This window comes from Ambystoma mexicanum, chromosome 10 (assembly GCF_040938575.1).
Source record: "Ambystoma mexicanum isolate Mex_15411 chromosome 10, UKY_AmexF1_1, whole genome shotgun sequence".
Lineage (NCBI taxonomy): Eukaryota > Metazoa > Chordata > Amphibia > Caudata > Ambystomatidae > Ambystoma > Ambystoma mexicanum.
This window is the reverse complement of record NC_090932.1, coordinates 1,301,645,347-1,301,670,996: the sequence shown is the minus strand read 5'-3', so window position 1 is coordinate 1,301,670,996 and position 25,650 is coordinate 1,301,645,347. Positions and strand designations below refer to the sequence as shown.

Genomic DNA, 25,650 nt, shown 5'->3' with positions numbered 1-25,650 from the left:
CAATACCAAATCCCAACGAGCCAGAAAAACATCTGGCTTTGCTTGTTGTTTCAAGGGAGCATCACTGATCATGGTCCTCTATAATAAGGGCAGAACGTAATGAGAAAACCGGGCTAGATTACAGCTCAGAGGGTATGTAACCCTGTAGCTATTAATCAGTAGTGTCAGGTCTTCCTATTTCAACCTTTGGATTTGGAGTTGAACTAAAGAGAACCCTGTCATATCTCACCTCTCCATAGGTCTCGATGGCTGGTTTCCAGAGATGTCTCAACCCCAGGCCCTCCAGGTCGTAAATCATCACAACATCTTCGACCTTCTTACCTAGCTGCAAGAGAAAGAAGACATCACTTTTTAGATTCACCAAGGGCAGGCCTACAGAGAAAAGTCTATGGAGAGATCAAACAATAACATGACACTCACAAAACGGTCCAAGGGCAGGCATTTCTTAGAAACTCTTAGAAGGGGCAGGAAATGCATCCCACCCCACCCTTAAGAGACTGCCACCAGGCAAGTTTACAAACGATAAGCTCAAAAGAGACGGGAAATGATCACACTAAGGAAAGATACTATCCTGTGGGTCACCTTACAGAGGACACTTATAGAAACAGAAAAAGGTGACATGGCACTCTAAGAAGAAACTAACTTCCGGGGGATGAGGTGGGTGCAGTCTGAAAGGACCCAACAAAACCCCATGATTCACTCTCAGTTGAAACATTCCGGGACATTGTCAAATAGTACAGATCACCCACCACATACTCTAAAGAACTAGCCTCGGGAGGTCTTTGGGAAAGTCAAGAGTAATTGCCAAGAGGCAGGGTTATCCCCCATGTCATACAACAGTCTGTGATCTGAGGGAGCAAGAACATGGAACAGGAATGCTGCAGCACGACACACTCAGACAATCAGAGCCGCAGTAATGCAGAAAGACACTTTGTGTGAACACCACCTACCAAGGCCCAGCTGGGATAAGGAAGCAAGGAGAAAGGGGTCGTGCGAACATTCAAAGAAAAAGAAACAGATTTCTGAAATGTCAAAAGAATCCATCCTTTGTTTTGTTTTCTCCAAATAACACTGCAGAAGATCTGTTAGTGAAGGCTACTGACAAATGATAGAGATCTGTGGCAGGGTTAATATCCCACTAGGAATGGAGAGCAACAAGGGATAGTGCAGTGGTCTAGGAGGTGGCCCCTTGGGTTCAATGAACCCAAGTGCCTATTTAGGGCTCAAAAGCCCTATAGAACACAAGCTCTTCTGGGTCAGCAAATCGTAGTGGGATCTTGCTGGTTTCATGACGGATGAACGCAAAGGGGCTAAAGAATGTTGCTGTGATAAAGAGAAAACAAACAGAATATTGTAAGGTGTAAAAAAAAGTAGTAAAGACACATGTTACTTACCTTTGACAAGAGTTTTTGACATTTGAAATGTGTTACAAAATGCATACGTTGTGCACAGTGCTTTTGAGACCACTACAGTGCTGATTTGGTGTAGTGCAAAAGATTGCTAACACAATCTTAGCACCTAATGGTTGGATCCAGATTCCTTGCTGGTATATTTTGCAGAAAATATAAATAACAGGTATTGACACACAGCATGTCACTAATCATAACCTAATATCACATTGTTCGAAAACTCTGCACCACCATCAGATTCTATGACAAGATCAGGAGGCGAGCTTTATGCTTCATCTTCATTTATTTCTACTCTTCAGCAGTTCAACAAAACACATATAAAACCATGAAAAGTGTGTAACAAACTTTTCTCCTTTCCAAAACTACAAAACCCATAAATCCCTGTAGTCCATGCCCCTTCCACCAGTCACAACCCACTTCCTGTGCTTGGACTCCTCCTCTTCTTTTACTGCTCTTCAAGCAGATAAGTACCATTTCTTCCCTCTCCCTATGGCAGTGGCGAAGTGACTGTGTGTGAGAGGAAAGATTGTTTTTAGAGAGCTCATTAACCTTTTGGGGAGCAATTGCACATAGGTGTGTAAAAGAAAAGGTTTCGTAAGCATTAGTAGTCTTATAAATTGTCATTGTTACAGGCGCGTTCGCGCACAAGATTAGGCGGTTTAGGCTGAAGTCGCCGCAAAAGATTGTCGAGTAAACCCTTGGAAAAGTTTGTCTGTCCGAGCAGGGCGGTTCCATAATGGACGTGTCTGCACTTGTGACGTTCGGACCCCACCCATGGGTAGGAGGTGCCGGCGCCCGTGAGTTACGCAGCGCGCCGGATTACCAGCAGCCCCCATCCACAGGTGGGCGGAGCTACCACGAGAGAAGCGCGGAGCATAAAGCTCCGAGGGCGCTAGCCGCCCACCCGCGGGTGGTAGGAGTTTAGCCGTGCAAGATCGTGCATCGAGAGTCGCCGCATTAGAGAGTCGAGAGAGGAAAGAAATACACGGCGACTGATCGCTCGTACGAGCAGAACATTGGCAATACGCTTATCAAAGCTAACATAGAGAAAAGAGTTCAGCGGTCGTATCGATCACACGCGCCGTGCTGTTTGTAAGCATCCACAGAGCTCAGCAGTCCACAAGCTCAGGAGCACTAAAGATCAGGGACTGTGTATCCCATACACTGCTAATAAGGAAAAGATTGGCGCAGTAAGAGCAAGGACCCTCGCAGGAGCCAGAAGGCAGAATAAATACAAAGGTGCAGCCACTGAGAGCAGAATAAAAAAAAAGGGAGCTTATTAAGGCAGAACCATCAAGAAGGAGCGGTGGCCGTGCTAAGACACCTGACTCAGGTATTTGGGCACACAGCACAGCAGAAGATGTCAGAATTTGAGTGGAGCGAGGAGGAGCAGTGCCAGGACCTCGCTGCCAGCTTTAAGCAAGTGCTGGGGAGCTCTCTTATTGATGCAGTGGTAGAAGAGGTTAAGCCCCTACAGGAGAAGCTGGAGACATTAGAAGCTATGCTTTCGCAGCCTAGTAATAGCACCGAAGACTTTAAGCGCACGCCCACAGAACCCTTGTAAATCCATTTAGATATTTGTATAAAACTGATTTTTATTTCTTGAGAGCGGGTCATAAGGGGAGTAAGTTAGCTCTCAAGAGGAAAGCCTCTGACGACCCCTGGGGCTCTTTGAAAGAGGCAGATGAAAAGGCCTCAGAGGTGGCTGACGCTTTCGCGAAGCTTAAAGAAGCTTATCTACAAAGGCAGGCAGTGCCAAACCTCATGACCCCCGCTCCAGGGGATGACAATATTGGAGAAGACCCAGGCTCGGAAGAAGAGCTGATTGAGGACCGGGCCTCACAAGAAGAAGAGGAGGCCGAGGAGGAGGACTGGGCGAGACCCAGTGGGGGTAAGAGAGCACAGAAGGAGAAGCACCTCCTCGAAGCGCAGGATATGTTCGACCCAGACAGCATCCGCATTCCGAGGCAACCATCCCCCCGAGTGAAGCAGTATATGGCAGCAAGACTACGCAAACCGCTAGACAAGGAGGTAAGGCAACGACTAAGAGCGCAGTGCCCGCGACCAGACCTGCCAGGGAAAGTCGCGCAAGCTTCCGAGCTCGACCCAAAGATGCTGACCTTCGTGTCAAAAACGACCAAGGACCCCCGCAAGGGCATTGATAGGTCCTGGAAAAGCTGCCAGGAAAAGGTCTTAGATTTAGCAGGACCTCTCGCCAAGATTATGGACCTCGCAGAGAGGGCAAAGGACACAGGAGAAGAGGTTGACCCTGAAGTTCTCGCAGGTTGGGCTCAGAGAGCGGTCTGTCTCCTCGGGAACGCAAATTGTGCCATCGCGTCAGAAAGAAGAAAGGGTCTTTTACTCAAGATAGATTCAAAGCTTAGCCATTTGTCATTGTATGAAGCGGGAGAAGGAGCCCAGGGCCTCCTGTTTGGAAAGACCTTTGGGAAGGAGATGGGCCGTTTTGTCGGAATATACACTTCTCTAGAAAAGGCACAAGCATCGATCCGCAAAATATTCCCGAGTAGAGTTTTTGGAGGAACCGGCCGCTTCCGGGGTCGTGCAGCCGGTCGCAATCAAGGAGGCAGAAGACCCCAGAATCCAAGAGCGCAATACTGGGAAAACAAGAGTCAAGATACATTCTTCCGTCTAGAGGGAGATTCCCGAGGGGCCGCAGGTCCAGAGGATCAGGACGAGGCCAAGGATTTACACCAGGTGAGAGCGATTCAGTATCCTCCAGTAGGGGGGAGGACGCGCATGTTTTTAGAGAATTGGCGCGAGCTTTCAAGCGATTCCTGGATATTGCAGACCGTCAGAGGTCTTCAGCTAGATTTCATAGAGGCCCCATTCCAGCGGTGCAGACCGCAGAGCCAGAGGTTAGCGCAAGCGGAACAAGCATGCCTAGAAAGCGAGATAGCGCAGCTAGTCAGCAAGCAGGTGATAGAGAAGTGCAAGTCCACCCCGAGGTTCGTGAGCAATATGTTCCTGGTGCACAGGAAGGAGAAAGTACGCCCAGTTATAAATCTCAAAGAGCTGAACGGCTGGATTATATATCTGCACTTCCAAGATGGAGGGCATCCATCAGCTCAGTGACTCCCTGAGCGAAGGAGACTGGCTGACGCGATTAGATCTGAAGGACGCTTATCTTACAGTTCCTGTACCCGAGGAGTACAGATCATTTCTAGCTTTTCGCTGGCAAAAACGATTCTGGCAATTCAAGACAATGCCATTCGGACTTGCTTCTGCACCCTGGGCATTCACGAAGCTGATGAAGCCAGTAGCAGCAGCGATCAGGGAGAAAGGCGTCAGGCTGATCATTTACCTAGACGATCTCTTACTCCTAGCAGAGGATTGAGAGGTATTAGTGTACCAAACGAGATGGGTGCACTAGGATTCCTAGTGAACACAGAGAAGTCAGATACCACACCAGCGCAGAGGTTAGACTTCCTAGGATTTGTTCTGGACACCAAGAAGGCGACATTGGAGCTTCCAGCTCAGAAGATAAGAGACATCAAGAGAGCGATCAGAGTATGCTTAGAAAAACAGCAAGTATCTCTCAGAACATTGGCGAGAATAGTTGGGCTGCTAGCAGCATCTATTCAAGCCTTATTTCCAGGCCCCCTGCACTACCGAGCACTGCAGAGGTTGAAGATAAAACATCTGCAACAGGGTCTGAAGTACCATCAACAAGTACCGCTAGATCAAGACTCCATTACAGAGCTAGCGTGGTGGTTAAAGAATATGGATGCTTGGAATGGGCGAGCCATATTCGGAGACAAGCCAGATCTGATAATAGAATCAGACGCCAGCCGGAAAAGCTGGGGTGCCAGATGTGGGACTCTACAGACCGGGGGCAAGTGGAGCGAAGAGGAGCTTCGCCTTCACATAAACTGTCTGGAGCTCCTAGCAGGATCGTTCGCAATCAAGGCCTTCACAAAAGGAAGAGTAAAATCTTGTGTCCTGCTGAAGATGGACAACATATCAGCAGTGTGATACATCAACCATCTAGGCGGTACGAGGTCCAAGATGCTAGCAGAGCTAGCGAAAGACCTGTGGCACTTCTGCCTATGATCAGAGACATCTGTGACAGCAGGGTACCTTCCAGGCACACTGAACGTAGTAGCAGATTGGAACTCTCGGTACCTGACAGACTCCAGCGATTGGAGATTGCATCCAGCAGTATTTCAAAGGCTGAACACGAGATGGGGGCCATTACAAATGGACCTTTTTGCTTCCCGGCTCAATGCACAGAGGAGCCTCTACTACAACTGGAGGCTGGATCCAGGAGCGCAGGGGACAGATGAGTTCTTGCAAGTGTGGGCTGGAGGTCCGCACTACGCTTTTCCCCCCTTCGTGATGTTGAGCAGAGTTCTAGCGAAATGTCGGAGGGAGAAAGTAGAGTTGGTATTAGTAGTGCCTTTGTGGAAGTCACAAGTATGGTTTCCAACGTTAATGGAACTAGTAACGGACATACCCAGAGTCCTCTCCGAAGGAGAGCGACTGCTCACGGACCCAGCTGGGTCGTGTTATCCTCTGAGAGTGAGAGGGATACTCCCACTAGTCGCGTGCAGGATATCAGGAGACGTTGGGCACTGCTGGGATTTTCGGCGCATGCTGCACAGCTCATCGCTGAATCCTGGGCTCCATCCACTAGGATGAGCTATGACGCAGCTTGGGCAAAATGGACAAGCTGGTGTAAGAACATCCCGTTTCAGCACCTGTAGTGGAAATCCTGAATGTCCTTGCGAACCTATTGCAGAACGGGAGAGCTTTCCGTACAATAGGAGTATACAGATCAACTATTTCAGCCGGTCACATGCCAATAGAGGGCGTCCCAGCAGGAGAACATCCTGCAGTAGTAAGGCTCATCAGAGGGGCACGATTTAAGGGTCCCCCAGAGCCCAGATATAGCACAACGTGGGACGTGGCTACAGTATTACACTTATTAGCAAGTTAGCCGTCAGATAAGTACCTTTCGCTTTAGCAATTATCAGGTAAGCTAGCTATGCTGTTATGCTTAATTTCCTGCAAACGACTATCAGACGTGAGAGCACTGGAGATTAACAGACGGTCCTTCGGACCGGAGGGAGTCACATTCTCCATAGTCAGGAGGACCAAGACAGGTACCACTACAGTGCATTATCCGTATTTCCCGGACATTTCGAAATGGTGCGTAGCACGATGCATTAAAGTGTACGAGAATAGAACAGCAGAGAATAGAGCAGTGAATACTACTCAGTTATTGATAGCGCGCAGGAAGCCCTTTCATGCAGTTACATCAGCTACCATCGCCAGATGGGTCAAAGATGTCATGCAAGCAGCAGGTCTGAATGTGAACATGTATGGAGCTCATTCTGTGCGAGGAGCATTGGCCTTGTCAGCCATGAGAGCTGGAGTACCATTGAGTGAAATAATGCTAGCAGGAGACTGGTCAAGTGATTGTACATTTAAAGAGTTTTACTTTAAGCCAGCAGAGAGTTTAGCTAGTACGGTGTTGGGGAAGCTTTGAACAAGCATAATGCTCGCCTCCAGTCTTGTCATAGAATGAAGATTACCCCTGCTATCTGCGCAGGGAGTATTAATTCTATTAAACACTAGGAGGCGAGCATTAAATTCCCACCCGAGTATTGTACTACATAAAATGTTAATGCATTATATGAGTGAGTACACTACATGGACACCACCCAAAAATCTTCTATTATGTTTTTCTTAGGGGAAGATCAAAAGAATAGCTGAAGGCAGAGCCGTAGCTGAGAGTGTCAAGAGACCGGGAGTGCACTGCCAGTTGAGTTTTAAACTTCAGGAAAGCCTTTGCACCGTTGGCGAGGATCAGTTAAGGGACATGAGAGACTGTCAGAGCGAGTAAAAGCAGAGGAGGAGTCAAAGCACAGGAAGTGGGTTGTGACTGGTAGAAGGGGCATGGACTACAGGGACTCATGGATTTTGTAGTTTTGGAAAGGAGAAAAGTTTGTTATACACTTTTCATGGTTTTATATGTGTTTTGTTGAACTGCTGAAGAGTAGAAATAAATGAAGCATAATGCTTGCCTCCTAGTCTTTAATAGAATTAATACTCCCTGTGTAGATAGCAGGGGAAATATTAATTATTTTGCATACGAATCCTTATAAGAATTCAATGTATAGACTACCTATGTATGTGGGACATCTGGCCTCCCAAGTGTGAAAGGGTCAGCAGGGATCCCTCCCAACCTGGTGTCGGAGTCCTGCCAGGGTGTAGCCAGAGCCAAGCCTACCCAAGTAGTGGGCCGAGGAAGTTGAAGGGATAACTCACTATGCTGATTTCTCCCAAATGTTTATTTTACAGACAGATGCCTTCCTGGTCAGCCTGGGGGCAGTCCTCTTACAAATGAGAGAGGGCGAGGAAAGACCCATCGTGTTTGCAAGCCTGAAAATAAACCCAAGGGAGCAAAACTACCCCATCATAGAGTTGGAGTTTCTGGCCATGAAGTGGGTGGTACGTAATCTAGGATATAGTTGGAACGGAAGACAATTTAAGCTGGTAACAGACCATGCGCCCTTAGTTTGGATTGAATATGCATATGGTTCTTGGCCCTTCAACCATGCTAATACAAGAAGAGGATGGGGTTATGGAAGAAGGGTTGGAGGTATGTAACAGGATCAGGTTCTTGACCCTGTCACGGGGAGCAGGACCCCTCTGAACCTGGTGTAGGTGGCCTACCAGGGCATACGCCAGAACAGATCCTACCCAGATGTGCGGTAAGGGAGATGCGGGGCCCAGTCCCTGACTGTGCCTTGTGCTGCAGAACTATTGTTATCACTGTCGTTTCCACCTTGCCTTCTGTTGTGTTTTACTTACTCTTGTCTTTCCCTGTTATGTATGTATGAGCCCCTGATGGAATGTTAGTGTGGAATGTTATGGATGAACTGTGTCTGTGTGTTCCACAAAGTCAGTTGGGGCCTGAACTTAGATGATGAGGGGGCCGGTGGATGTCTCCTCTGCCTATATTACCTGTTTACTTCCCTTATGTACTTACCTGTGAACCTGACCTAGTAAAAACTTGTGAAACCCACCAGCGGCTCCATCTTACAATTTTACCCCCAACCCCTAAACTTAACATTGGCGACGAGGATCTTGGAGGGTCTTTGATGTCGTGTGCTAAAGAAACAGAAAAAGAAGAAAGAAGCAGTAAAGCAAAACGGTAAAAAAGGAAAAAGGGAAAACGGACCAACGAAGGGACACCAAGCTGAAGAAAGGAGCAGAGTCCCAGAGGAGACGTCCACCGGCTGCCCCCCGGCCCCGAGGTAAGCGCGCCCTGTACCAGCGTTAATTTAAGAAGGGTCGGCTTTTCAAGGGCTTAGCTGTCAACCCTCGTATTGACTCTTGTAACTGGCACGGATGCTGCAGCAGCGCGAAGGGGCTAGGGATTAACGACATTAAGATGATCAGTGCTTTGTAAGGCGGTGGAACGAAAGGAACAAAACACAGCATTGGTGAAGCATTTTAAACAATTACTGTTGTGGCATTACCCCTAGCGGCGCTGCGTGACTGGTGATGCAGTCAATATGCTATTGAAGAGTGAAAGGCTGCGGGCGTGTTGCGGCATAAGTTTTACTGCGATTGCGCCTTGATGCTGTGAAAACAGAGCGCTCCGCCTATACAGGGTTTGACAGAAATAGTGCTCAGCTGTGACCGTTAATGTGGTTGTCGTGCTTCAGCCCCGTACAGCATGACAGCTGGAGCAGCAATGGTGACGCAATAGAACATTAAGGGGTATCAGCGAAGCTTGGAACGCTGTCATCTGTGTGTTCTCATCCGCATGTGCAAAGTTTATGGCGTGCGCTTTGAACGCGATGTCTCACCTCTTCGAATGTGGAGACATAAACAATTGAGGAAAGGACGTTGGAACGTAGCCTGATGTGATGCCGTAGAAGGCGTACGGATGTGACCAACATCATAACGTTCCCCGCCGTGACGATGGCGTCACGTAATATGAACAGTGATCTGTGCGGAGGTGCGCAGGAAAAAGGAAAAAAAAAAAAGAAAATGAATATATTTTAGGTAGCTGCGGCAGATGCTATCGGAGGAATGAACAATGGAAGGAACAACGCATCCTGTGAACATGTATATTGCTTTATTTCCTTATGACGGAATCTGAGGTACTGCTTATTTTTCTCCTTTCATCTGCAGGCCAGTGTGATGCCGTCGAGTAATTTATGGACAGTAACTACTTCACAATGGTGTATAGTTGAGCACTCTTGGTTATTACGATGTGCTCTGTTTTCAGTGCTTATATATTTAATGTACTAGATGTGAAGGTTATAATAATAGTGAAAGCAACTCTGAAATTTGAATAATTTACGGGTTCAAAGTTGTTATGTGAAGCATGCTTTGAGTGCATGGTGTTGTGAGTGGTGTTTAAATGGCATAACATGCGTTTAAATAGTATAACATGTTTTTTTCTCTCTGCGCCTGGCTGGGCAGGTGCAGTCAGGGAATGAGTGTGATGAAAAAAAAAAAAAATGACTATGCAGAATGTTCAGTAATGTTATGTAGGTTACATGCTAATACATTTTCTTTTGCAGGGTAGAGATGCATAGCACCTATGGACTCTTAATGAACAGTGATAGATGAATTTATGATATGAAATGCACTCAGATATGAAAAGTAATTATGAAATGTGTGGTTAAATGTATGAAATTAAATGAAAGGTATTGAGGATATGGAGTGATACTGTGAACTGTCCCTCGCACTAGGTGCATTTCGGTGATTTGGTGTATTCGCACTAGGTGCATTTTGATGAGATGAGTTTTTGATGGGATGTATGGTCCCGGTAAAAGGTACAAGTTTTGGAGAACTTGTGGCTTTCGCACTAGGTGCATTCTGATGAGATGAGTGTTTTGGTGGGACGTGTGGTCCCGGTACAAGGTACACGTTTTGGTTGAACTTGTCCCTCGCACTAGGTGCATTTCGGTAATTTGGTGTACTCGCACTAGGTGCATTTCGGTGATTTGGTGTACTCGCACTAGGTGCATTTCGGTGATTTGTGGTCCTCACACTAGGTGCATTTGATGATTGGGTGTACTTGCACCATGGTACATTTCGGTGATTTGAGGTCCTTACATGAGTTGCACAGAACAAAGTTAAAATGTGGGGTGTTAAAAAAAAAAAAAAAAAAAAAAAAAAAAAACCTGCTATTACTCAAAGCAAAGTCAATGCAATTTTGTTACATCCGATGCATTACATGTTCAACTAATTTTTTTCACAGGTACACACAAATGTAATGTATGTTAATTTGGATAACCACATTTTCATTCACAGGTTCATCAAACACAAAGGACTTTGTAGGGTAAAGAATATGGACTCGATAGTAGTGTTGAACTCTCGCTTACCATTCTTGTACTCTCAATTTATCTTTGCTTGGTTTGTAAGAGATGTGTGATGAGGAAGTGTTTGTGGTGGTAGTAACTAACATGTTTGGGCACCTATTGTGGTGTGGGTTTGAATACCTTAGCGAGCAGATGGTTGCTCAGTTGTGGCACCTATGGTGGTGTAGGTTTGAATACCTGAATGAGCATATGGTTGCTCAGTTTTGGCACCTATGGTGGTGTAGGTTTGAATACCTGAAGGAGCATATGGTTGCTCAGTTGTGGCACCTATTGTGGTGTAGGTTTGAATACCTGAGTGAGCAGATGTTGCTCAGTTGTGGCACCTATTGTGGTGTAGGTTTAAATACCTTAGTGAGCAAATGTTGCTCAGTTTTGGCACCTATGGTGGTGTAGGTGTGTAAGTGTTGCTTTAGGCGGTCAGTGGGGTAGAACCCTGTTTGTTTGTGTGTTGGCACAACCAGTTGTTGGTGGATGATGAAGTAGGGTACAGTAGTGATGTAAATTGGAGTAAGAATTGCGTTAGAAGGTGGGCTGGTCCCCGAGTGTTAGTTCCATAATAGGCCTGTTATGGTACTGGTGATAGTTCAGGAGTGGTGTGGCTTCTTGTAGCTACTGCAAAGGTCTCTGTAAGGTAATAGTTTGATTGTTTGGATGAGCACATTGCAGGAGGATGTTTGTGCATTGTTTTCTCTAAGTGTTTAACTCCAAATTGCATAGTTTCTCCATTCCCCTGTATTCTCATCGTTTCAATGTTATGTAAGGGGGGAGATGTGTTGTGTTTTACTTACTCTTGTCTTTCCCTGTTATGTATGTATGAGCCCCTGATGGAATGTTAGTGTGGAATGTTATGGATGAACTGTGTCTGTGTGTTCCACAAAGTCAGTTGGGGCCTGAACTTAGATGATGAGGGGGCCGGTGGATGTCTCCTCTGCCTATATTACCTGTTTACTTCCCTTATGTACTTACCTGTGAACCTGACCTAGTAAAAACTTGTGAAACCCACCAGCGGCTCCATCTTACAATTTTACCCCCAACCCCTAAACTTAACACCTTCCATCCTCTTTTTTGTTCAGAGTCCTTTTTCCTTCTTTGCAGGAATACAGCATCCAGGAATCACTGACCACACAAGAACGAGCCAAACGAGAGAAAAAAAAGATAAAGACTGAGTCTCACTCCACCACCGATCGCCAGGGCTCTCTGCAAGCTGCAGACTTCAACAGGGTGTGGTAGAGAGTCCAATGAGGCGAAACCAAGCAACCCTGACCTGGCCAAAAGGAGCGAATGCTGATGAATGAAAATGGGGTGGGCCAAGAGTGGACTTTAAAAAGTTTGCTGTGAAAACCCAGCCCCTGAGGGAAAGATTGGCAAAAGCGGACAGGTGACACCAAGGACCATTGAGAAGGGGGGGGAGTGAAAATCTGGAAAGGCAGGGCTAAAAAAGAATGAGTGGTGTTCGGGTGAGGTTAGGAGGTGAGTTGGTGGATCAAGAGACCGGACAGTGAAGAGCAGAAGGTGGAGCGGAGTGCTGAGGAGGTTTTGGAATAGTTGGATGACAGTGCGGGTAAAGTTTTGTGTCAAGTAGAGGATAGTAGCAAGCTTGAGAGACAGTAGTGATTGTGGTGTAGGTGTAAAGTTGTATGAGAAGAGAAGGGTGTGATAGAGAGGAGAATGTGAGAGTAGGGGGAGGAGTGCATGTAGATATTGGAAGGGGAGAGCGGTACAGAGTGAAACGTGAGAATGGTACAGAGTGAAAAAGAGAGAGCGAGAGAGAAAGAGGACTGCAGTAGGAGAGAGGAAGTAGGTGTAGAAGCAGAGGTTGGAGAACCAGAGGAAAGAAGTGGTAGCAGGAGGGCAGAGAAAATGATAGGTGAGTGAGAAAGGAGTGTGTGAAGATCTGAAGAATGAGAGAGAGGAAGAGAGCGAAAAGGTAGGAGCGAGGGAGAGAGAGGCGAAGAGAGAGGGGGAGAGAAAAGGGCATCCATCCTAAAATCATTGAAACCCTCCCTGGGGAGTCATCAGAAAAGGGAACCCTTAGGAAGTCCCAGAGGGGCTGAAGGTAAATAAGGCTATGGCCTTTAGAGCCTGAGAGAAAGACCAGGTTAGACCTGGACAATAGGGGTTACCTGTCTCTAATCTTCCAGCACATTATGTTGGGGAGCAGGGACGCATGGGCTAGGATGTAGGGAGCCCACAGGAAGGATGAGGATGAGACTAAGGACCCCATTAATCTGGCATGCCTACATTCATTCACTAGTCAAGCCTTTGACATTGATAATTGCCAAACCTCATATCTTGGCCCTGAATATTGAAGTCATCTGTCACACAAGGATGTTTTTATAACAGGTATCAAGCAGCAAAACTATTGCCACCGTTAAGTGGCTTGCTACTTTAGCTGTAAATTCGCATGATGTACATAGAGCCAAGTAGTATCACTCTCACAAGGCAATAGTTTGAAGCCACCTTGAAAATGTTCTCAAGCACCACTTGTCCCACTTATGCATCATCTTGAAATCTATGTAAAGGCAATAATGCTTTAGATCTGTATGTAAGAAATTCCATGTAGGTGCTTCCAATGCTTCATACGATTTTGTCAAATTTCTTTTCATCAACTTACAGTATCTAGAAGCTCTTCTGACACTTAGCATGTGTAAACTCTGTGAAGAGCCAGGAATGAGACTTGGACACAGAGCTCATAGTTTTGTCTTTCAACTTTTATTTAACAAACAAGATGTTGGGAAAGGCCTCACTCTTCCTATGCTATGATGTGGTTTCCCTACCTCAACGAAAACTAAGGTCTGTCAGTTGTCAAGATGTCCAAATCAAAATGTCCAGTGTCTGAAATCCTATTCTGGCCCTCACACTTAAAACATACCTCTAAGGTAAAAAAGGGTAATGTATTTACCCTTGGTAGTTGTGGTGAATCCTGTGAAATCATCACTAAAGCCCCGGTATGGGACTCCTCCCACATGGCATGGGGAAGGCAGCCGCTACCTGATCCTGACCCTGGGGGTGGTATTATGAGGGAGGGTCATGTGGGGGGAGACCCATATCAAGGGAATGTGGTAACTCCATTAACATGTGTATCTTCCCTTTGCCCTAAAGCTCTATGATGGCAAATTATTAAGTGGAACCAAGAAATGTTGCTGCACATAATATTCATTTGACATCTGCTGTTTCCTCTACAGTTGAAACCTAGAAACATTATGGACTTCAATACCCAGATTGCCCACAGTACCGGGACGAGGAAGAGGAGGGAAGAGTTGATGAGGATCACTGATGATGTCAAACGGACCGTGCCGTTTAGTTGTTTCAATTCTAAACAGCTGAGCAGGACATTTAAATCATGGGATTCTGCAGTGGGAAGCATAAGCGTGGAAAATCGCCGAGATGCAAGAAGCCAAGCAGTGCGGGAGAATCGCTCCAGAGTGACGGAGGGCTGCTCCAGCAGACTGGTGTACCCGAAGACCTGGTGGATCTGGCGAGCTCCAGGGAGGTGCCGTATCAGCAGCAGCAACCACCGGAGAGCTGTCAGCAGCACGGGTGAACCGTAGAAGGTCTGACAGTGGCCCAAGGTCCCGCCTTCATTGAAGTCGCACTGCGGCCCCATGAAAACACTTTAAGACGCCGAAGTAAGCTGGTGAGTTTACCTAGAGAAAGAGGTAACCCTGGGGCGCTCAGTAAGGGACAATTACAATTCAAAGACAATTGTGAGATCCGACTAAGTAGAAAAGAAGGGCAAACAGGGTACACTTCTTCTCACATGGGATATCAGTTTGGGGAAACCTGGAACCAGCATTGCCGCTAGCCAAGAACATAAAAAGCAGAGAATGAAGGGCAAACATGGTAAAATTGTCCACACATGGGACATCAGTTTGTGGTAACCTGGAACCTGCATTGTCATCAGCCAAGAGCATATAAAGCAGAGAAAGAAGGGCAAACAGGATACAATTCTCCTCACATGGGATATCGGTTTGGGGAAACCTGAAAGCCACATTGCCATCAGCCAAAAGATTGTAAACAAGAGAAAGAAGGGCAGAAACGGTGCAATTCTCCTCACATGGGATACCAGTTTGGGGATGCCTAGAAACCACATTGTCATTGCTACAAAGCAGAGAAACTATTGAGAGTTGTGTGAAGTTAAAACCATTCCTGGCAGGCGAGTAAACCCAGAGAGAAACAAGTTTCATGAAGTTGAAATCTATTCATGGCTGGTGAGTAGACCAGGAACGGAACAGTTACTTGCAAATATAAAGAAGGTTGTGTGTGAAGTTGAAGCAATTCCTGGCAGGTGAGTGAACCAGAAAATGAACAGTTGTCTTCAGGGAGAAAACTTGGTTGCTATAAAGAGTGCTGAGGAAAGAAGATATTTACCCTGTCATTACTTTATCCTTTTGACAAACTATTGTGTAACAAGAGACACTTACTGTGCTGTCCTGACAAAGATATCCTACGGAAAAAGGGTTGTGACATTTTCTTATAAGTAATCATTTTTTCTGTGTGGAAAGAACACTTCGTGGAACAAACAGGTGCTTTGGTTTTGAACAAGTGTTTTGTGGAAGATACATTTTCTTTACCCATTTGAATGAAGTGTTGGATGTAAGAAACCAAAGAAGTGTTGGATGAAAGAAACCTTTTTCATTGAATTGAATAGAATATTGTTGAAACAGAACTCTTGTAAAAGTATTCCTGAATTGATTGGGGGGAAGGGAATCGAACACTGGGCACACAGATTGCTTTATGGGGAATCTGAGTTTGAACTTTTGTACATTTTGGTTAAACTAAAAACAGACATATTTACCTTATGCAGTTTGATTGTATGTACTAGTGTGAGGGTCAGATACATTTGGACACACGGTCATCTTTCTTTAGCTTTTAGTTTGTTAGATAGGACCATTTTGGTTAGAATAGGGACAGATAGGCGTTTATCCCATCCCCTTTAACTTTAATACAAATTTTGAAAGTTTAGGAAACTACAACTTTGTGTCCGTCTCTAATTTCTGACCCCTCACAAAGTTCACACATTGTTCACGTTCAAAAGGAAAGGCGTAAATTTAACACAAAAGTTCCAATGGATACAATCCACAGTTCTAGGGGAGTGTTCCCTTCCCCAGGTTCTATCTTAACCAACACAACAGTTCTTAAGGGTATGTAGCTGCCTTAAATGCCCCTGTAGAACAACAAAAGGGACTTGTATGATAAGCAATTCGGCTTCACCTGGTATACTCTCCTGCCATGTCTTTTCTCTTATACTTCATTTAACAATGCTTATAAACGCATCTTTTCCTGGTACACTCCGCTGCCAGGGCTTTCATCTTTTATACTTCACTTGATAGTCTTGCAAACTTAGTTTTGCCTGGTATTCTCTACTGCCAGGACTTTTCCTTCATGAGCTTTACTCAACACACTTGCATATGTCGTTGTGCCTGGCATACTTTCTTGCTAGGGCTTTTATTCATGAGCTTTGCGCAACACACTTGTAAACTTCACTGTGCCAGGTATACTCTCTTGCCAGGACTTTTCCTTCATGAGCTTTACTCAACACACTTGCAAATGTCGTTGTGCCTGGTATACTTTCTTGCCAGGGCTTTTTTCATGAGCTTTGCGCAACAAACTTGCAAACTCCACCGTGCCTGATATGCTCTCTTGCCAGGGCTTTTTCATCCGTCTCTCTTGACGCACTTGTAAACTTAATTCACAATGATGTTTGGTGGAGGGCTTCACTCTTAATGTGTGCCCATTTTTATTACAAAATCTTGGTTTCCCTCTTCACCAATATCCATTATATCTATTTTGGCCCACTTTCTGCTTAAGGGTCCTTTGTCCCATTATTTTTATTTGTTCACTCTTCCGTGTAGCCACCTGGACATATAGCACCAGTCTCACCCTCAGTGTACCTGTTTTTTTCGGTGCGTGATGTTCGGGGAGGCATGCTTCTCTCTGTCTGGTTTGTGGCATTCATGTTTCTTCTGTGTTTGGTGGCTTAATTGCGGCGTGCTTCCTGGTTGCCTCTCAACCAGGATTTCACTTCTCAGAGGCAGTTTTTTCACCTCTCGATTCCCGCTCGGATCTCCTCTGACTTCTGGCTTCTCAGGGTTGGTCGCTTCCACAGCTGGCTTCACGTCTGGGGATACTGCTCCCAGGCACAGACAGGCCGGAGCTCAAATGGAAGGTTGCCTCAAGCAGCTTAACAAGGGGGTCCTCCTCCCAATGTCATCCCCTCGCTCCCGTTCGCCTTCCTCTTTGGCGGTCTTGGCTCTTCCAGGCTCCTCCAGGCAGCAGTCTGTCTTCCAGCCATGCTGGATATGCCTTGTAAATGTCCCAGCACCTATCAGCGGTTCTGCACAACTAGACCACGTTCTGTGCTTCTCAATGTCAGTGATCGTCTTTGCTCTAAGCAGCTTCCTCATCACAGTACTTTCATTTTCATAGGAATGGTAGTGAGTTTTAGGAAACCTATGCAAAACACAAGGGAAGATATCTACATTGGTTTCACTGGGTGGTGGAAGGGAGTTATGGCAATAAGCCATTAAGGCATGGGGAAAAGAAGGGGTATCACTAAAAGGGAAAGGCAGATACCATGTTCCATCCGATGATGCATCACCCCCTTGAAGGTCACCTCCCCCCATGTGTAGGGTCCAGATCAGGTAGCGGCTGCTGTCCGCTGACCACATGGAAAGAGGCTACCTCTGGGATAAGAGTGATGGCATCATCAGATTCATCCCAACTCATTTAGCCAAAGATGGTGTTTAAGTAGACCTGTAATTCTATAGTTTGGTCCAACTGGAACACAGCAACAGCTGTGAGAAGGAATTGATGGTGTATTCTTACTAACACCTCATTAGGATGAACACTTTTGAGTGGCTCATCCACAAATATTGACCCGCCATCAAGTGGTTTTCTATATGTGGTTGATATTTCAAAATGAACTCAAATAAAAGGATAGGTACACCATTTTTAAAATGAATCTAAACAATATGTCAATGTGCCCTTAGCCTTACTGCCAGTCAGTGAAATGTGTCCCCTAGGACACAATATTAAAAAAGTCTTCAATTTGCTTACGTTATGTTATGTTATGTTATGTTATTTTAATAGTACTTCTTAAGCGCACGGTCACCCAAGGGTATCTTGGCGCTACTGGAGGGGGCAGCCACTGGACACAGCGAAGCTCACCTTAAAATAAGTAAGTTTTAACTTACGTAACATGCTCTTGCATAGGGCCTCTGCTCCTCCTTAAATAGGCTATGCATGCTGGGGAAGTTGAAAAGCATCGAACTCCATGACTTCAGGAGACTTACAATGGCATATTATTTTGAGTCTAAATTTGCAGACGCTGTCTTGATATAATGCACTGGAACTAAAGGACACTCTGGGTTAACATTATAATGATCATGTCTTTCATGGAATGTGAAGTAATTGAATGGAACATCTCTCAGGCAGGCATCAGCAGAGGAGTGACAACTGGTGCATATAGGTTGCTTGCTTGGTGATCTGCCCACAAGTGTGTCTTGCATCCTTCCCCATTTAGGTTTCAGGACTTATCAGTTTGTGTGCCCTTGTGATTTTAAGCAGGGATATATATATGTACGTATGGGATTCATAAAGCACAAACCTACCTGGGAAGCAATAGAGCACTCTACATAGATAACAAACCCAGTGGGTTACAAGTAGGTTGCGGGGGTAGCAGAGGAGGTGTGATGGGTGAGTTGAAAAGGGGGATGGTTGTAGCGGGGTGAAATAGGGTTCAGTGGTACGTTCAGCAATTGGCATAATGTTCTTTAAACAGCAGGATGCTCAGGTCCTTCCTGAAGTGTAGGGTGGCAGGGGCCAGTCTGATCTACTAGCAAACTCTTAAGGCAATCCACACTTGCAATATATTTTCTAGTACAAGGCCAGCTTGTTGGACAGGTGTGGTCGTTGAAATGCGATGCAGCAGAACAGCTGGCAACTCACTAACTCACTGTCAAGGTGTGTAAAACAATGTTAATGTTAAAGGACTTTTATACCGTGCACTATCACCACTGCAGTGGTCCCCTGGTGCTCTGGCGGATCTGAAAAGGAGGGGGGTGGGATGGGCATGAGTTAGTAGGACTGAGCGGGAAAAGTGCAAAAGAGCAGTGATGTGCCGTTGGCAGCTTCAGTTCGGTTAGCACTGTTCGCTGAGCTTGGCTGTGCTTTTCGGTTGGTGGCCGTCATGTTCTGTTGTGCGAGGCTATGTGTGATTTGTTTTGTTGTTGCGGTGTACTAAAGTTTGTGCGGTTTGCAGTGGTTTAGAGGTGCGGTTGTGTTTGGTTAGAGTTTGAGAGGTGTATGCAGAAAGGTGAGATTTTTAGTGGGTTGATTAGTGGCATCGCTATCTAGATGTGATACATGCTAATTTCCGAATTCTTTCTAAATGTGGTGCGTGAATAACTCCACATTTCTATCTAAATGTGGCACAGGCTGATATTCACAGTTCTGTCTGAATGTGGCATTGGCTAGTAGTGACAACCCTGTCTAGATGTGACGCAAACTAATATTCACAGTTCTTTCTCAATGTGGGACTGGCTAATATTCACAATCCTGTCTAGATGCAAGGCAAGCTAATGTTCACAGTTCTATCTGAATGTGGCAATAGCTAGTATTCACAATCCTGTCTAGATGCGATGCAAGCTAATAGTCACAATCCTGTCTAGATGTGACGGAAGCTAATATTCGCAGTTCTATCTGAATGTGGCATTGGCTAGTATTCACAATCCTGGGCAGAGGCGACACAAGCGAATACTCACATTTCTCGCTCAATGTGAGACTGGCTAATATGCACAATTCTTTCTCAATTTGGGACTGGCTTGTATTTAGAAAAAGGCACGTACAGCGCTACTCACTGGTGCTTTTCACTGCAAAATTCCCATTTTCATGTAACTATGGGGCAGAGCTCTACAGCACTCACCTCAGGCTTCTGCAGCTACTTTAAAAGAAAGCTTGAAATCACACTTGCAAATTAGTTCAAAAGGATGGATCAAACGTTTAGCTACAGTGACTTTCATTTCCACTCAGATGAAAGCAGATTCTCTCACTGGAGGAAGATTTATTTTGATCACAAGTGTGTGTATGTAGTGAATTATAAAGGTGTACCACACGTTCTAAGAAATATTGTCTGTTGAAGCCTTCACATAAAAGAAAAGAGGACTATGCAAAGCCCTAAATGAGGTTACTGGAGTAACAAAGTAGACGTTTTGAATCATTACAAGGCAAATAAGGTAAAGTACTCTGTTGAAACTGCAAATTTCCACTCCAACTTGCAAAGAGAAGGTAAGTTGATCATTTCAGGCGCAATGTTTTCCATCAACCAGTAAAAAGCAAGAGAGCTCACGCTGTCACTTCCATTAGTACCCCCTCTCCTCATAGGTAGCCTGCATATTTCTGTCTCTCGGCACCTGGATGCCTACGGGCTTTGGCGCGGTATAAGATAACATAACATAACAAGACTGCCTTGTTCGCCAACTTGACGGAGTGAAGTGACAGCGTGAGCTCTCTTGCTTTTTACTGGTTGATGGAAAACATTGCGCCTGAAATGATCAACTTGCCTTCTCTTTGTAAGTCCATCCACTACACCAAAAGGGTACGTGGAACTGACATCACGTAACTATTGACCGCACCAATGACGGGGGAAGACACAGGACATGTTCTTTTACCCTGATCAATGACAATAATGTTTTTGTAAAACTGATTGACAAGAAGTGCAAAAATACAGCTGCTACAACTTGAAAAAGATGAGTTTGCGTACTGTGAGAAACCAAAGGGTGTCTCATCCGCTAGTCCTCAGGGACTTATCATCCAGGTGGCCAGGACATGGACATCGCTTTTGGATCCAGTTCCTAGGGGTGGACCAGTGCAGGAGGATCACCTGGGTGAGGGGTCTTCAGGGAGCGGGGGTGAGGCAGCCGATGGTGAGACGGGGTATTCCCCCCTATTTTGTTTATCCAACCCATCCTATGTTTTAGGATGCTCCGAGGTCCCAACTCCCCCCTTTTTACACAAATAGTGGGCCGAGGAAGAGGGTGACTGAGAGTAACAACATTAACTTTCACACATAATACTGGACATGTCCCACTGATCAGGTCAGTCAAAGTCAGGCACTTAAGTCAAAGTGCATACACATGATACCAATTAGCTCTCCTCACACGAATAAAAGGCAGAACCCAAAGGCACACTCTGAGCAAGGTGGAACACGAGTATGAGCAGGGCTTCCAGGACGAAGGCAAACCTACTGGAGCAGAGTGACTGACCAAGGGATGAAAGCAGCTGGTCGAAAACCCCAAGAGTTTCCTACTGGAGTTTGTTGCCTCTGACAGGCTACAAAAGACATGTGGAGAGGGCCAGACCACACAAGTGAAGACTGCATTGTGTTTCAAAGATGCCAGCGACCCTCCCAGGTGAACCGGCAGAGTTGGGGAGGCGAGGCCCAACCTGTGGTACTAACCTTAACTTGCGAATTGGGAGTCGCAAAACCAAGAAGAGACGCACACAGCCGGTGAGTTGTCAAGCGACCTGAAAGACTGGTGTGTGTTAGAGTTTGAAATAGCAACATTATATCTCAAGTGAAGTCTGCATGTGTGTGAATGAAACTCAAGGAAAGGCAGACCTTTGAATGAAATTTGAAGTAAAAGCTGCGAAAACAGCGATACTAAGTAAAGGAGTGGTCCGGCAAAAGGAAGCGAGTAGTTTCTTGCTCATTTCTCCAGCGTTGGTATCTTTCATGGATTTGCATGCTGTGAATATTCCCTGTTGTCAGGCTGGAAAAACCCTGGTAACTTTAGTATAGTAGTTTTCAATGGAAAAAACGATGACACCTTGAGAGTCCTATCAACATTGCTATTGGTACTTTAGGCAGCACCAATGGGACGTTGAGTGTATAGCCCTGCCCCCGCTGCTTCCCCTCAGATTTTAACCTCTCCAAAAAGAGGATGTCATAAAAGGTTGTTTGCCTGAGGGGGAAGGCTGAAGGGTGCATGTGAATCCATGAAAGATACCAACGCTGGAGTTACAGGTACTCCTTTCTCCAGCATTAGATCTTTCATTGATTCACATGCTGTGAATAGATTTTGTAGCAGTAAGAATACCTGGAGGCGTACATCAGGCAAACAGAACATATACAACATGATCAAAAAGAGAAGGACATAACTTTAAGTCAATAACAGAGGAGTAGAGTCAAAACCCTGGAAACTGCAGGGCTTACCTTACTGGAACAGGCGTTGGAGCACTGCTCGCCCCACCTGTACGTCCTCAGCATGCTGATCACTCAGACAGTAGTGCCTGGTGAACGTGTGGGGCACTGCCCATGTTGCTGCCTGGAAAATGTCCCTGATAGAATATACTCACCCATAGGGCCGCTGAGGTTGCCGTGGGCCTTGTAGAGTGAGCTCTGTGAGTTGACTGCAATGGTTTGTTGGCTGTATTGTGGCAGAAAGATATAGTCACTGCAACCCCACGAGAGATGCCTTGTTTTGAAATCGGCCGCACTTTATTGGAGGGGCCGAACGTCACAAAGAGTTGTTTGGATGATCTGAACGACTTAGTGCGATCCAGATGGTACTTTAAAGCTCTTTTGATGTCCAGGGAATCCAAAGCTTTTTCCACTGGAGTAGAAGCATTAGGGTAAAAAGTTGGTAAGGTGATCGTAGTGTTTTTGTGAAAATCCGATGGAATCTTCGGAATGAAATGTGGATTTGTAGAGAGAAGAACCATGTCCTTCATGAAGTGCAGATATGGTGGGTCAATAACCAGAGCCTGCAGTTGTGACTCCCGTCTGGAGGACATGATGGCCACTAGAAAAAACCCCTTCCACGTCAGAAATCCTATGGCAGCTCAAACAGTGGTTTAATGAGGGCTGTGAGTACAAGGCTGAGGCTCCAAACGGGAGAAAACCTTTTCTTTGGTGGAAAAGTCCTGTAAAGACCCTTGAGGAAATGCTTAATTAATCTGTCGGTGAAAAGTGGTGTAGGATTCCTTTTCCACGTGAACCTTGATATCGCTGCTAGGTGAACCTTGATAGACGATATTACTAGACCCTCTTTTACTAACAGCAAAAGGTAAGGAAGAAGTTGTTTAGGTGAAACGCGCAAAGGCTGTGGGTTATGCTGTCTAGAACACCAGACACAAAACCTTTTCCATTTATGAGCATATGATGTGTTGGTAGACGGAGCCCTTGCCGCAGCCAGTATGCGGCGACAATCCTGAGGTATATTTAGGTTGCCAAATTCGGATTGGTCAGGAGCCATGAAGCTAGATTGAGGGAGCCTTCGTCCTGATGCCACACCATTCCTTTGTTCTGAGAGAGTAGATCTGGCTAGCAACCCAGGTGAAGAGGATTGTCCGCCGCCATGTGAAGAAGGTCGGAGAACCAGGTCTGCCTGGGCCAGAACGGGGCCAGGAGGATGATTTTGCAGGGATCCTTGTGAATCATCTGAACTGTTTTCCTTATCAGGGGAAATGGAGGAAACGTATAGGCGAACATCCCCATCCACGGGAAAGAGAATGCATCCCCTCTGGAGCTCGGATGAGGGACTCTGCTGGCAAACTGATGGCACTGTCTGTTCTCGGGGCTGGCGAACAGGTCCAAAGGGGGGGCCCTACCTTTCAAAGATCTTTGTCACCTGGGAGCTGTTCAGCTGCCACCCACGCGTTTGAGAAGAGGCCCTGCTGAGGGAATCTTCTTGTATGTTCTGAAGCCCCGCCAGGTGGAAAGCCATGATCTAAATCCTGTGTTGTATGGCCCAAATGGCTTCCTAGGAAAGGCATTGAAAGTGTTTTCCCCCCTGCTTGCATATATAGAACATGGTTGTGGTGTTGTCAGTGAGAATCCTTACCACTGAGTCCTGGATGAGGGGAAGAAAAGATCTGAACACCCAATGTACCGCCCTCAATCCAGGATGTTGAAATGCAGAGAGGCCTCCATTGGAGACCACAGGCCTTTGACTTGGAACTGGTCCAGATGAGCACTCCATCTGGTTTATGAGGCATCGGTCACAATAGTGTGTAGAAAATCCGTTTCCACCAGGGCCATGTCCTGTTCGATGTTGCCTGGATGAGTCCTCCACTCTAGGCCATCTGCCAGAGACTGGGAGATGACCACTCTGTCCGACCAGGAGCCCTGGATCTGGGAATATCTGGAAGTGAGAAATTCCTGTGCTGGGCGCATGAAGAGACGACAATTTGGAATGAGTGGGATGCAGGACAACATGGTGCCGAGGAGGGACCTGTACGAGTGGACCAGGACAGATGTTCCTGGGGTAAACAAGCCTGCGAGGGACAAGAGTTTTCCTATCCTCTCCTTTGATGGCTTGATTTGATTGAGAGATGTGTGGAATTGCGCTCCCAGAAAGACCAAATTCTTTGAGGGTGCCAGAAAAGACTTGCTGAAGTTGATGGAGAATCCTAGACATTGTAGAAGGAGCATTGTGGTGTTGAGAGACTCCAACGTCTGTTGATAAGTTGTCCCCTGACCAACCATTCGTCCAGGTACGGGTACACGTGGTGGCCGTTTCTCCGGAGGTAAGCTGCTACAGGAGACAGACACTTGGTGAAAGTCCTGGGAGCTGACTTTTGGCCAAAGGGGAGAATCCGAAACTGGTAATGGCTGTTGCCCACCATGAACCTGAGAAAACTTCGATGCTTTGGGTGCATATGTATGTGAAAGTAAGCATCCTCGAGATCTAGAGCCGCCAAAACCTCCTCGGTTGAACTGCCCTTATAACGTCTTGCAACATTACCATCCTGCCCTTTTTTATGTTCTTGTTGAGCAGCTGCAGGTCTAGAATGGGGCGCGATTTTCCATTTTTCTTGACTACAAAAACCTGGAATAGGTACCTTTTCCTCTTGCCGATGAGGGGCCCCTCTCAATTGCCCCTTTTTGTAGAATGAGACGAACCTCCTGACGCAAAACGTGAAGGTGAGGCTGAGATGTTTTTACGGGAGGAATGGAGGGTTGAGAACGCCTGAACTCCAACGAGTGGCCATATTGGATAGCTTCCAGCACCCATCTGTCTGATGATATTGAACGCCACTCGTTGAGGTGGAACGCCACCTTCCCCCCAGTCGGCTGCCCATTTGGCAGTCATTATTGTAGCTTGCTTTGACGGCCTCGTTGTGAAGAGGAGGCTCCCCTTTTTCTCTGGCCTTGGTACTCCTTGTTGCATTGTGCCGTCTGGAAGGAACGCCTGTAGCCTTGGGAGTAGTAAGATGAACTAGTGTATCCCTTATCTCGAGAACCTGAAAACCTTGCGTTTCCCGAGGGGCCACGAAAGGAGAGAAAGAGGGCGAAAAAATCTTCTGCCCTGCAGGGCCGCAAGGGATCGTGCTGTATCAGAGTCCGCTTTCATGGTTCTCAAAGCCTCGTCGATCTTTTCCCTGAAAGGATTTCCCCCCTTGCAAGGCATGTCCACAACTTTGTGTTGATCCTCCTGGCGGCAATCTGTGCAGCAAAGCCAAGCTTGACGTCTGAGAACCACCCCATTATTAATTTGCTTGAAACCAGTCTCTGTGAGGTCGATGAAATGTTTATACTGTGGTAAGATGCCTCCTCCGCCTCTCGCACCAAAAGCATAGCTTCCTTCCTTTGATGCTCCGGAAGGTGGTCAAGCAGTGGTGCTAGGTGGTGCCACATCTCGCGGTCGTACCTCGCCATGATGGCCAACGAGTTAGTAGCCTTCACAGTAGTGGCTCCAATAGTGAGGACTTTCTTACTGAAAGCATCCAACTTACAGTTCTCATTTTCAGGGGGAGTGGCGCACTTGTGATGAGAGCAGGCCTTTCTACTAGCCGCTGCAGAAACAACCGACTCCGGTGTAGGCTGCAATGTCAGATACTTTGGAGTGGATTCGGAAGCTTTGAATTTC

At 46.3% G+C, this 25,650-nt stretch overlaps 1 protein-coding gene across 1 annotated transcript in view; it reads right to left on the bottom strand.

Moving 5' to 3' along the window:
• The window catches only part of SEC14L2 (SEC14 like lipid binding 2), a 468,884-nt gene that overhangs the window by 211,622 nt on the left and 231,612 nt on the right, over positions 1-25,650 (bottom strand). The window contains exon 6 of the mRNA XM_069619311.1: positions 230-325. Coding sequence (XP_069475412.1) covers positions 230-325 — 96 coding nt within the window. The remainder of the gene's footprint in view (positions 1-229; positions 326-25,650) is intronic.